Here is a 13,045-nt window from a genome sequence, read left to right as displayed (position 1 = left end):
AATATTGTAGGATGGAGAGATAGTTTCTCCACTCAGAGAACCTGGTTTACATATGTAACCTTCCATTTTTGACCTACGTTCAACTTTTTTCAGTGTGCCACTGCATCCAGATTCGTAACATCTGTTTGCATTCACTTATCAAGGTCAACAATACACATATAGATGTCTAGCACAAGGCTTTGTAGAGAGCCCAAATATTTTTAACAGGGCCTACAAGACATACAACACTTAGATGTTGCAAGTACTGTAATTCAGTACATGGATGATTTTTTTAATTTGTAGTCCCACAAAACAACAGTGTGAAAAAGTTTCCATTGCTGTGTGAACTGCATTGGCAAAAGGAGGACACAAGATCAGTAAGGAAAAACTTTGTGGGGATAAGAGGCTAATTGCACACTCACAGCTACAAGCCATAGCTAAAGCTCTAAAACCGTGGCTTTGTGACTATGCTGTCAAAACAGCACCATTAAGAGTCTTAATGCGGGCAGCAGGACAAACACACAACTCAGCCCAACTACAGCAGACAGAGGAGGCAGAAGGAGCCTTCCATGCACTAAAAGAAGACCTGCAATCTGCCCTAGAACTGGGAAACCCTGACTATTTCAAGCCATTTCATTTATACAGTATGTTGCAGAAAAATCTTGATATGCAAGTGCAGTCTTGATGCAAGCTTATTATCCCATTAGCCTACTACAGCTAGAAATTAGATAACATTGAATCATGCCTGCCACCCTATTATCAGGGATTGGCAGCAACAGCCATTGTTTTTCAGGGCCTCAGCATTGACAATGGCACACAAGGTTGTCCTATACACATCTCACCAATTACATGCCTTGCTCACAAGCCCAAAGTTTGTTCTAACTCAAGCTAGAAAAAGAGGTTATGAGGTACTTTCAGCACCTGAACTCACCATCCAAAGATGCAACACAGTGAATCCTGCAACCAGGATGGTAGATGAAGATTGTGAACCTCTAACAACTCTATGTTCTCCAATACAGGCACAGGAGAGAGCTGATCCGTTTGAGAAATCAGTGTGGTTGAAAAGTGGGGGCTATCATATAAATGATGCGCTGGCAACAAGTGGCAGCAAGTTTTATTATTATTGTTATCAACAATGAGCTAATGGACACATGAATTTTCCCTATCTATCAATATAATCTATCTATATAATCTAACAAGATGGTCCCCAAAAAGGGTTTATGGAGAAGTTCTTATGCTAATTTTGTGTTGTCTGTTTCATTGTTGCGTTTCGTTATAAGGAATGTGCATGGTTCTGACCGTTGTGCAAGGGATGAGGTTATCATATGCCTCCAAGCAGTTTACTGGTCACCATTTTTGGCAGCCTGTCAGGATCCTCAGGTTTTGTTCCTTTTGTGTTCCCTCTGTTTCCCCTTTTCACTCATGTGGGTGTGTCTGTGGCTTGCCTGTCCCTCCATGTCTTTGTTTATGTAGCTGTGTGTAACCATTCAGTTTAACATCATTACTTCACCAAACTCACCATTAATCTTTGGAGTCCCCTGGTTGGTTAAGCACAATCCTCATATCGATTGGTCTCTGGGAAAAGTGTTGGGCTGGAGTTCTGTTTGTCATGCTTCTTGTCTTCAGTCTGCTTTGTCTCCGGGAAAGGGCACCACAATGCCAACACTCCTCGCCACCAGAACCCCCAGATCTCGGAAGTCTACGATGATCTCAAGGCGGTTTTCAGTAAGAGTAAAGCCCTCTCCTTGCCACCACACAGACCTACAACTGCACAATAGACCTTCTCCCAGGTGCACCTCTGCCCTCCAGTCATTTGTATAATCTGTCAAAACCTGAGCACAAAGCTATGGAAACATACATCTGGGACTCATTAGCTGCAGGTATTATTCTATCTTCTTCTTCACTTGTGGGTGCTTGTTTTTTCTTTGTTAAAAAGAAAGACCATGCATTGATTTCTGGGGCCTTAACAACATTACAGTCAAGTGCAAGCATCCACTGCCTCTCATTGATACAGCTTTCACTCCCCTGCAGGCGGCCATCATTTTTTCCAAACTCAACCTCTGGAACACTGACCATCTAGTGTGTATCTGAAAGGGAGATGAATAGAAGACAGCATCCAACACTCCCCTTTACCACTTTGATTGTATGGTGATGCCTTTCAGACTCAATAATGCTCCCACTGTGTTTCAGGTTACAGATTACATGACTTCCTCAATTTTGTGTTTGTCTACTAACACGACATTCCGATCTTCTCCAGGGACCTCTTTGAATGCCTAAACCATGTCTGCCAAGTCGTCCAATGCTTGCTGTAGAATAAACTCTACTTAATGGCTAAGAATTGTGAATTTCACACCAGTAAGGTAAGTTTCTTTGGTTTTGTCATGAACATGGGCATGTGAAGATAGAGCCCGAAAAGGTGAAGGCAGTTGCAGAGTGGCCAGTTCCTGCAAACTGTAAGCAATTTCAACATTTCCTTGGGTTTGCAAACTTCTATCGAGGTTATTCAGGGATTTCAGTTCGGTCGCAGCACCTTTAACCTGTGTTGAACTTCCATTCACCCCGAAAGGACCCCCGAAGCAGAGGCAGCCTTCAATAAACTCAACACATTATTCATCTCAGTTCCAGTTCTCTTTCACCCAGACCCATCCAACCAGTTCATTGTTGACGTTGACGCCTCAGACAACAGAGTTGGAGTGGTGCTCTCACAGACGCTGTGCCCTGGGTCTTGCCTTCTTCCCTGTGCTTTTCTCTCCAATCACCTCTCCCCATCAGAAAGGAATTATGATGTCAGCAACTGGCAGTGAAACTTGCTTTGGAGGAATGGAGCCATTGGTTGGAGGGATCAGAACACCCCTTTTTGGTCTGGACTGACCATAAAAACAATGCCTACATCCAGTCAGCAAAGCGCCTGAAACCCTGCCAAGCCCGCTGGGCACTGTTCTTCAGTCGCTTAAACTTCATGCTCACCTACTGCCCTGGGTCGCGTAATGTGAAACCAGATGCCCTTTCTCACCAGTTCAGCTTCGAAGAAACCTCCGCAGATCCTCCCTCACAGGTGGTGGCAGCACTCACCTGGGAGATTGAATCCTCAGCCAGAGAAGCTCAGCAAGAACAACCTGACCCAGGAGGTGGTCCACCAGGTCACATATTTCTCCCCAACTTGTCCATTCCCAAGTCCTGCAGTGGGTCCATCGTCCAAGCCTGTACTGCCTGTGCCCAAGGTAAATCCTCTCACTCACCTCCTGCTGGTTTGCTCAGACCTCTCCCTGTTCCTGGCCGCCCTTGGTCACATGTTGCTATTGACTCTGTAACTGCTCTCCCTCCTTCTCAAGGCAATCGGTCATTCTAACCATTGTCGATCGCTTCTCCAAAGCCGCTCACTTTGTGGCCATTCCCAAATTACCTTCCACTAAATACACTTCAAGGTATCCCCATATTTGTGGATGTTAAATAAAAAATAATAATAACACACCCAATTGGACAATCAAAAGTCTGTAAAAACACCCAACTAAAACATATTTTTGGTCCGCAGTTAAATTTATTAAGCTATTTAGTAGCCACATGTCTGTGAACTATGAACCTCTGTGACCCATATGGCGTGAGCAACAGTCTCATCAGTTCAGCCAGCGGCTAGGCGGCTAGTTAATCCCAGATCCTTTTTCCTGCTGTCCTGGCTGAATGGAGAATACACAATGTTTGAGAAGCACAAAAATGCAGATGACTCATCGGTATCAAAAAACTAAGTAAGGCAATATCTCGAGAGTTACCTTAGCTTTGGTTTTATTGAAGGACAGGACCGTTCTCTGCCAGAATGTGTAATTTGTGGCGAGAAGTTAGCTAATGATAGCATGAAGCCAAGCAAAATGAAATAACACCAGGACACTGTTGGTGAAAGTCAGGAATTTTTTGAGAGGAAGAAGCGATGCAGCGATGATGGGCAAAAACAAGGCATTTAACAGCCGACTGAAGGAAAAAGCCCTGGGGTGCGCAATTTTCCTCTTCATGCTACATCGCCAAGCATTGGCCAGTAAAAAAATCAGAAGACCTCAGTAACACCCTGTCAACTGTTGTTAAAGTTGTAAACTTTATTAAGGCTCGCCCTTCTCACAAGAGACTTTTTGCCCAGCTGTGTGAGGATGAAGCGCATCAAACACTACTGCTACACACAGAGGTATGGTGATTGGCACGTGGACCAGTGCTTGTGCGTTTTATGGAACTGCAGGAAAAAATAAAGGAATTCATTGCAAGAATTGCAAGATCACAATTGACCACTGTATGAACAGCTGACTGATGCATTTTGGATCAAAACCGGCATACCTGGCGGATACATTCACTCCCTACAATGAGACGAACAAGTGGATGCAGGAGCCTGAATCAAACGTCACGGAGTGCAAAGATGCTCCGGACGCTCTGGTGCGCAAATTGGAGTATAGAGTTGGACACACTGTTGCTCCCACACTGGCCAAACAACTTGTTTTGGACACAAGCAAGGAGGGCTCCAAGGAAAAAAGTACCGGATTCCAGCTCCACATTATCATGAAGGTCAGTCCGTCTGGTTATCGTCAAAAAATATTCCTTTGAAAACTGACTCCAAGAAACTCTCTCCTCAATACCTGGGCCCTTTCAAGGTTGAGAAAATGATTAACCCATCTGCTGTTCGCCTCAGGCTCCCGCCTTACATATTTATCCACCCAATATTTCATGTTTCACAGTTAAAACCTGTCTCCTCCAGTGCCATGTACCCTCCCCACCTCCGCTCTGGATCATTGACAACCATCCTGCTTTCACGCTCTGTTTGATCCTAGGGTTTGTTCCTCTTGTTCTCCCTCTGTTTGGATAGTTGCAAGTTGGATAAAATAATGGCAGGCAGCAATGGTAACTTAATTGGATGGAGGTTTTACCACTAGCACTAATGACTATGAAATCACAGACTAACAGACTGAACACACAGTGCACAGGGAAACCAATGTCTGTGTCATATCTTAGAGGCCCCTTATGAGGGTCTTCCACTTGAACAGTTAGGAAAAGAGTTATGTACAGCATCTAACATATACATATAGTTATCTTCCAACAGATGAAAGGTGCCACAGAGGAGAGGGAATCTGCCATCCCAGACTAGCAGTAGAGGATATGTCCAGGAGAGTGGGTATACGTTAAGGGGTTCAAGAGTAAGTGGGACCAAGCCACTCCCACGACCACCAGCACCACTGCTGAAGATAACACTGCTAATGCTACTGCACCCAAGGAAGTTAGAGAGCCAAAAAAATGGTTGACATGACACCACAGGATTTCTGACGCATGTTAGCAGATTGATCACAAGAAGAAGCTCAGGCACTGGTCCTTATGAGTAGCATGGCGCTGAAGTTGCGTACTACCAAACGGTACCTGATCAACAAGCACCAGCACTATAACCAGCTTCAACACTGAGTGAAAGAAATGGCTCTCAACAACGATCTTCTTGCCCACCGCATGAGAGTCTGTCTTGGCTACCTTGAGTCCTACCGACGCCTACGAGGAATAGGAATATGTTCCAACACTCAGCCACAGTGAACTGTGGATCATGCAAAACACCAATCAACATGAACTATATAATCTCATGGACATTGATAAACGACACACCATACTATAACAACAGATTAGTGCTCTCTTAAAGAGTACTATGTTTGAGCACATAAAGAGTATTACCTTTTGAAAACCACATAAAGAGCACAATGTTTGATGAGCACAAGTTTTGAATTTGCATTGGTTATTAAATTCATATTTACTTTGTATCCAGAATAACAATTTGCTGTGATGTGTACTAAGTCATATCCTGGAGTGTAGACAATTTCAATAACAATTTCAATTGTCCAAGTTTGCTTAATGTGTTTAACCAGAAACCAGCCTGCTGCATAATGTTTAACTACGTCACAATGTGTGAGAAAGAATGATATGCTTATGCTTGAACTTGTCATTATGTATGGACCATTGTCTTGATAACTGCTATTGTCACCAGTCAACTGTTTGTTGTACCCTAGCAATGGCTTCACTGGATAATGTGTGAATAAGTGACTAGTTAGTCCCAAAGGGGGGAAATGTTGTAGTTAATTTTCACTAAAATATACTATGCATTATTAACATATTGAATGTTAAACTTATATATCCAATGGAATAGCTATATTCACAACTGAGGTTAGATTTGTATGTGAACCAGCCTTTGCTGAAATAGATTTGTTATAGAATGGTTTAATGTACCACGGACTATATTAACTTCTGTATGGACACTATAATACCAACTAGGACTGTACACTGCTTTCCAAACAACAAAGCCTGGATCACTAGTAACACCAAGACCCTCCTCAACCAGAAAAAAAGAGGCCTTCAAGGATGGAGACAGGGAGAAGCTCAGTGTGTGCAACATGTGCTGAAGATGAGTGTGGTAACTTGTACCTTGAAAAAGAAGCACATGACATGTACTGTCGTTCAATCGGTTTTATATTGAACCTGCACGATTAATACATTTACATACATACTTATCATGCAACATGCTGCAGGGCAGAGGGCTAACCTGGCTCACACAAACACACCTGAGCCCAATGCACTGGGGGTACTCTTCCTTGCTCCTTGAAAACTCATGAACATGTCAACTCTGTATCAACAGTGTTCCCTGTTGGATGCATGGCTGCTTTACCCATAGGCTCAACACATTAACACATTTTAATGCAGCCTCTTTACAACAAGGAGATTAAAGCAGGCGAAGGAGGACTTCAAAGGAGAGTAGAGAGGAAGCTGCAGCACAACACCAGAGAGGTGTGGAAGGGGATGAGGACCATCACTGGCTATAAAGAGAAGAACAGCCAGGCAACACCAGGTGATGTGGACAAGGCCAATGAGTTCAACCTGTTCTACAACAGGGTTGACACAGCCTGTTCTCTCTCCCACTGCTTCAGCTGCATCTTCTCCTACAGCATCTCCTTCACAACCTGACACTGCAGCTGCAACTCCCTGGAGTCAAGTCTCCTGTCCTTCACAGCGGAGGAGGTGATGGCGGAGCTCAAGAGGCTACGTCCTGGTAAAGCAGCAGGATCGGATGGTGTGTGTCTGAGGCTGTTAAAGGACTGTACAGCCCAGCTGGCTGAACCTCTCCAGAGGATCTTTAACTTAAATCTACAAACACGGACCATCGTGGTCCTGTGGAAAACATCATGTCTTGTTCCTAAAGTATGACAACCGGCTGAGATAAATGACTATAGACCAGTGGCCGTCACGTCACACATCATGGACACATCTATCTATCTATCTATCTATCTATGGGACCTGGAAACAATGTTGTAAGGCCCAGGTTGGGGATACTTTGGGGATTTCTGGACACCTGGCACCACTACTATGACCTGGCATGCTTGATTTGGGGACATTCCACGCAGGGCTGGACACCATCTCCAGTGCCGTTTTTTTTTACTTGAGTAAAACTGCAGCTTTGTTGAAAGTTAAGTGTTGGTGTAGAGGTCTAGACTTAAACACTGGCCAAGAAATGGACTTTTTTCCCCAACATTATCACAGTAATAGGCCTTAGTATGAGAGAAAAAAATTAGAGTTTTTAAACATTAAAGCATTTTTATATAAGTAAATCTTTTTACCAAAATTGTACTGTTTTGCAAATGATTTACAGCCCACCTGCAATACCTTTGCCGTCCACAGGTTGGGAACCACTGCCTTAGACACATGATTATAGCTCAGTGAATGTTTCCTGCTCAGGAACCAAAAGTAAAACTTCATCCAGAGTTTAATTGTTGTTCATCTTCAAGTCTATACAGTTATCATCACACACAAACAGTTATTGAACATTTGCAGAATTGTTCTGCAAGATCAAACAAGTCAATCAAATCATTTGTCCAGATTCCAACGACACAGTGAAAATCTTAATTTTCATATTGAAAAATTTAAACCACAAAACATTTGTCTGCGTCCTTTACATGTATCACATGTGATGCTTGTATTCTTAATGTACCTCATGGCCTGCAGACAAGTTAACATGTTTATATGGCCTCCTCTGCAGCACCACTACACCTGCACTGCACTGGTGCTGCTTTGGGAAACGCATGTTGAAATTTAAACTTCTACACTCACTCTTCTTCTTCCTTTCTTCATTCTACTAACAGACTGTAGCTACTGCTTGGGTGTTTTGCTTCAGAATTTTGTCCACGTTAGCAACAAATCAGTTACAGTTCCTTCCTCTACTGCAACCCATGTCAGTTGTTTTGCATGGACGATCTGTTGCAATCTGGGGGATCTGTCATTTCCTGTGTGCTGGCTGTTATAAGGGCTCCTGAAATGGGAAGCGGGGGTAACTCTGCACTCTAGACTGCATGGAGACATCAGTGGACAAGATGGCAGATCGAGTCTCTTACACCCACAGTAACCCACTGTTTGACCTGTCACTCAGCAGAAGTGAGCTCCACAGCTTCCAGCCGGAGGGTGAGTACTGAGGCAGGAAGAAATCAAGTTTCTACTCAGACCTGAGAGGGAAAATATGACACATCACAGAGATTTACTTTTTACTTTAGAGAAAATCGAGTTACCACTAGGTAACAATTAGACATTTAATTGACCAATTAATCATAGTAATAATGATAATAATTGTATTATTATCCTGTCAATAAATCATTTAATATTCAAATGGATTTGACAAATTAATTCTGAGAAGGCTTCTAGATTTTATTGTCTTCATATCCAATTAACACGTCATTCATTTCCTCTTTAACATTCACACTTTCTATTCTGTTTCCATCTTTTTGCTCTTGTTGAATCCACCTAATTTTCAATTTGAGTCCAGCCCACAGAACAACAGCTGGAGCTGTGATTGGGCAGTTGCTTAATGTTGGCAGGACTCTGGCTAATCAGAGTTTCTCTTTTTGCTGTTTGGCATTTTGACAGTGTTGAACAGCAAATTTTTTATAGATAATCTTCTGTCAAAGTATGAAATCTCCAATTTTTTCAGTGTCATTTCATTGACTATTGAACACATGACCGTGTATGTTGATGTGTGAACTTGAGGATGTAGATGAAAACTGTTGTTGATCCACTGTAAACAACTTTATCAGTTCTTCCCATTCTCTGTGCCCACATATACATTATTTTAATATACACTGCATTCATGTTTTTCTGTTTCTGTTGTTGTGACAATGGAACAAGTTTGAAACAATGAATGAAATGTGGTGTATTAAGATGTTAACCAGCAGTCACTTCTAAGCTGCTGCTGCTTACATCCTGATTTTTGAAAGACAGAGACTGAGCTGTGATTTCAGCTGGATTTACTGTAACATGATCCCTCACAGAGAAAGTTTGACTTTTTTAAAAACAGGTCGAACTAAAAAGATTAAAACTGCACTTGTGCCCAAAGGAAGCAATAAACCCACACTGACACCAAATTCATGTTATGACTCATATGTCAGCTAACATATCCAGCTGACACAGCTGAATCGACGTTCACTGGGAGCTGTGTTCACATTTTAGCTCTAGCTTTGAAAATCTGGTTCTTTGGCTGCTAAATGTTACCAGGTAATCTTTGTTAGCTGTTTGGAGCTGGGCAGGTAGGCAGGTACAGTGAGTTTATTATATAGAACAAAGCTGTGAAGGATATAATTCTTAGTCACACCTGTGCTGCTGTTGACACAAATCTGTCTCTGTCAGGAATTGACAATGAGAAGACAGCACCACAGTTATTTTGAATGTTGAATAACGCAAAACAAAGAGCCACTCAATCGAGCTCATGTGGAGAAGAACACGGTGGGACTACAACTGAGCACATGTAATTCAGGAAGTGCTTCACACCATGATTTGCTGTAGATGATAGAAGAGGTTGTAGGAGGAAGGTCATGTATGTTGTTTCTCAGGTCAGTTATTAAAGGCAGCAAAGTCTGGTCAGACGTGCAAGTCTCAAATAGTTATGTCTCCACTGCTTCTCAAAAAGCTGCCACTATTTAACCAGAGAGTGGATGTAATGACAGCCATGGCCAGCAGGTGGCAGCAATGATCCATCTCTACTGTTAGGAGAAGGTCTTGCTGGAAGTGTCACAAATCAAAGTGACTACAGCTCCATTTAAAAAAAAAAAAAACAGAAACCAGTCAGAGCACGGAAAACAAGATTCTGCATAGGTGAGTTAATACAAACTCATCACACAATACAATACAGAGAACTACCATACACATGTACACTGTACAAATGCACTACAACAAACAAAAGTAAAACAAATAAAGAAATAAGTAGGGACAGGTGCAAAATAACAACAACAACAACAACAACAACAATAAAAGAGCAACAACCTCTAATAAATAATTTAGCTGTGAGCGTGGAATGCCCACCTACCTAATTCACATTTACACCTGACACATCACTACAGCTTTAACATGTTTACTGCTGATTGCAGCCATGTCAACTGAAAAATACTGTATATGAATGAATCAATAGGTCTATAGATGAAGAACCCTAACAACATTCATAAGATGCCTTTTCACCAATTAGATTAAGGAGAGGTTCCTCAGGTCCTTCACTCCAGCAGCTGTCAGACTCCACAACTCCTGCTCTTCCTGACCATGTGCAAACTTGCACTTTTTCATGTACATATCGTGTGTATTGTATATTGTATTTATTAGTGTATATTTGGTGTATTTTTGATGTATATTTCCATAGATGTTTATTCTATAGATGTTTATTTTTCTGCTGTGGTAAATGAATTTCCCAGTTGTGTGCTTACAATTTAGACTTCTGTAATTAATATTTGAAGATGAAACTCATTCCAAGATAAAATGAAAAATATAAATCTTCACTGACCACATCGATGTCAGCTGTCACCTGTGAATCCTTCAGAGGGGACAGAACTTCATTCAGTTATAGTCAGTTTGGTCTGGTGTCATTTTGTTGACTTTTCAGGCAACAAAAAAAATCTCTCTCTACGTCCCCCCAGCTTCCACTCTGACTGACAGCTGACATCTCCACTGGTTGTCCAAATCTTTCATTCTCAGACTTTTGCAAATTCATAAAGCCATTTGTATCAGCTGAGCTACTCTCTGTCTCCTGGAATCACTTTACTAGGATGTAGGTTTGCTGCAGGACATTGATCTTAAAAACCTTTTCCTGTTTGTATTTCAGATATGAAGCCAGCGAAGCCCAGAAGACAGTGGTGCTTTAATTTGGTTGTTGTTTACCTCGTATTTCAGACTGTCCTCAATATCTTTCTCCTTTACAAAGGTACAACTGCTTGTATAACATTTATTATGACATTTATTTTTAAAAGTGATACTGTATATTGAAGAGAATGAAGAATATTTTTATACCAGATTGTAGTGGACTTCTTTCACATCATATTGATGTAGTTATACTGTACATGTGGATTTAAATGCAGTCACTGAGGAAACATGCCTGTTGTCCCAGTCTTCAGGTTGGATGCTTCACTGTCTAACCCCAGTACGGAGAGGCTGACATCCAATCACATTCCTCTGGGTGGAGAACATGGTGAAGACAACCTCCAAACTCTGATCCACAACAACAGTCGAGAAACCAGGACCCTGAGAGGATACCTGACGGCCCTGCAGAGTCAGGTCTTTCTGCTCTTTGACTCTAACATTTTACTGAACAAACAGGAAACAGCTTCAGTTTCATTTTGGTTTCGTTCAGTTCACATTCAGCGTCTTTTTAGTCTTTAATTATATGCATAGGCTATATATGTACAGCTAGCACAGCTTTAGACAGCTAGCTTTTTCACCCTGCATCCAGTCTTCATGCTAAGCTTGGCTATCTGTGTCCAGAAACCTAAAACTCAATCTTCTCATCTCACTCATCAAGAAAGCAAAGACACATATTTTATATTACTTTATTTGGATGGAGATTAAAATGCTTTTCAACCCTTTTCTTTTGTCTCAGAAAACGCAAGGGTTGTTTGAAGTTGAGAAGTTCCACAGAAGTTCTCTGTTATTGTCACTGCTTTCTCTCCAAGATCAGAAACCACTAATTACACAAGATATTTGTAAATTAACAAATCAAATCTCAGTAAAAACAGAACAAATACTTCTTGACGTCACAGTCACGTGTCTGTTGTTGCCTTGACAACAGGTCAACAGTCTGTGTGGAGAGGACGGCCAGCTGGACAGGCTGAGGGCCGACTTGAGTCTGCTCAACACCAGCAACCACGTCCTGCAGGGCAAACTGACAACCATCAGCCTCGCACCAGGTACAGTGCTGTGTGTGTGTGTGTGTGTGTGTGTGTGTGTGTGTGTGTGTGTGTGTGTTTGTATGTGTGTGTGTGTGTGTGTGTGTGTGTGTGTGTGTGTGTGTGTGTGTGTGTGGGGTGTGTGTATGCGTGTTTGACCTCAGTAATTCTTCTGTGTTTCCTATGGACCCCAAGGACGTCCAGGCACAGATGGACATATGGGGCTACCAGGAGAGAGGGGCATCAAAGGTCAGTCAATCTGAAGGAATTACTAAACAATTCTGGGTGTAGTTATCAATGCGTAACTCTGACAACATAGATGAATTAAAGCAATAACCTGAATAAGTAGAGGAACAGATGCAGCAACATTTCTCTCCAAAGTGATCTCAGCAACAGCATCAACAGCAGACTAAAAGTTTCAGTATAAAAACTTACCTGATCCTGTGAAGGTGCGTCTGTGCAGGCATTAACTTTCAGCTGCTTCTCTGGCGATGATCCCAACGTTGATGACCTGTCATGTCTTTTCAGACTGATGGATGGGCTGCAGCCATTATTTCATGTACCCTTGCAACTTAGTTGATGCACTGACATTTGATGTATGAAATCTCTATCATGGCTGGAATTTTACTCCAGCCTATAAATTACTCTCATGCCAAGGCAAATGTATTCCATCAGGTCAATCATCCCCCCACCCCCTACTCCCCAAAAAAATGTGATGATGACCAGCAACCTCTGCTTGTGTTTGTTGGTGTGTTGTTGACAGGTTGTGTTTTGGTTTGATACACATTTTCTGCCCACAGACACTGAGGACACTTGAGTGTATGTTTGAGTGTGTGTGTGTGTGTGTGTGTGTGTGTGTGTGTGTGTGTGTGTGTGTGTGT

At 42.2% G+C, this 13,045-nt stretch overlaps 1 protein-coding gene across 2 annotated transcripts in view; it reads left to right on the top strand.

Annotated features, from left to right (window-relative positions):
* The first annotated feature begins 8,276 nt into the window (after positions 1-8,276).
* Positions 8,277-13,045, top strand: part of marco (macrophage receptor with collagenous structure) — a 15,453-nt gene continuing 10,684 nt past the window's right edge. The window contains exons 1-5 of one of the 2 annotated variants that reach the window (XM_023417586.2): positions 8,277-8,433; positions 11,108-11,206; positions 11,390-11,556; positions 12,068-12,185; positions 12,360-12,413. In XM_023417586.2, the coding sequence (XP_023273354.1) occupies positions 8,325-8,433; positions 11,108-11,206; positions 11,390-11,556; positions 12,068-12,185; positions 12,360-12,413 (547 nt within the window). In that variant the 5' untranslated portion in view covers positions 8,277-8,324. The remainder of the gene's footprint in view (positions 8,434-11,107; positions 11,207-11,389; positions 11,557-12,067; positions 12,186-12,359; positions 12,414-13,045) is intronic. The other variant, XM_087176985.1, reaches the window with a different exon arrangement.

Source organism: Seriola lalandi, unplaced genomic scaffold (assembly GCF_002814215.2).
Source record: "Seriola lalandi dorsalis isolate HSWRI2012SDOR001 ecotype SW California unplaced genomic scaffold, Sedor1 jcf7180002054576, whole genome shotgun sequence".
NCBI lineage: Eukaryota > Metazoa > Chordata > Actinopteri > Carangiformes > Carangidae > Seriola > Seriola lalandi.
This window is presented reverse-complemented; position numbering and strand designations above follow the sequence as displayed.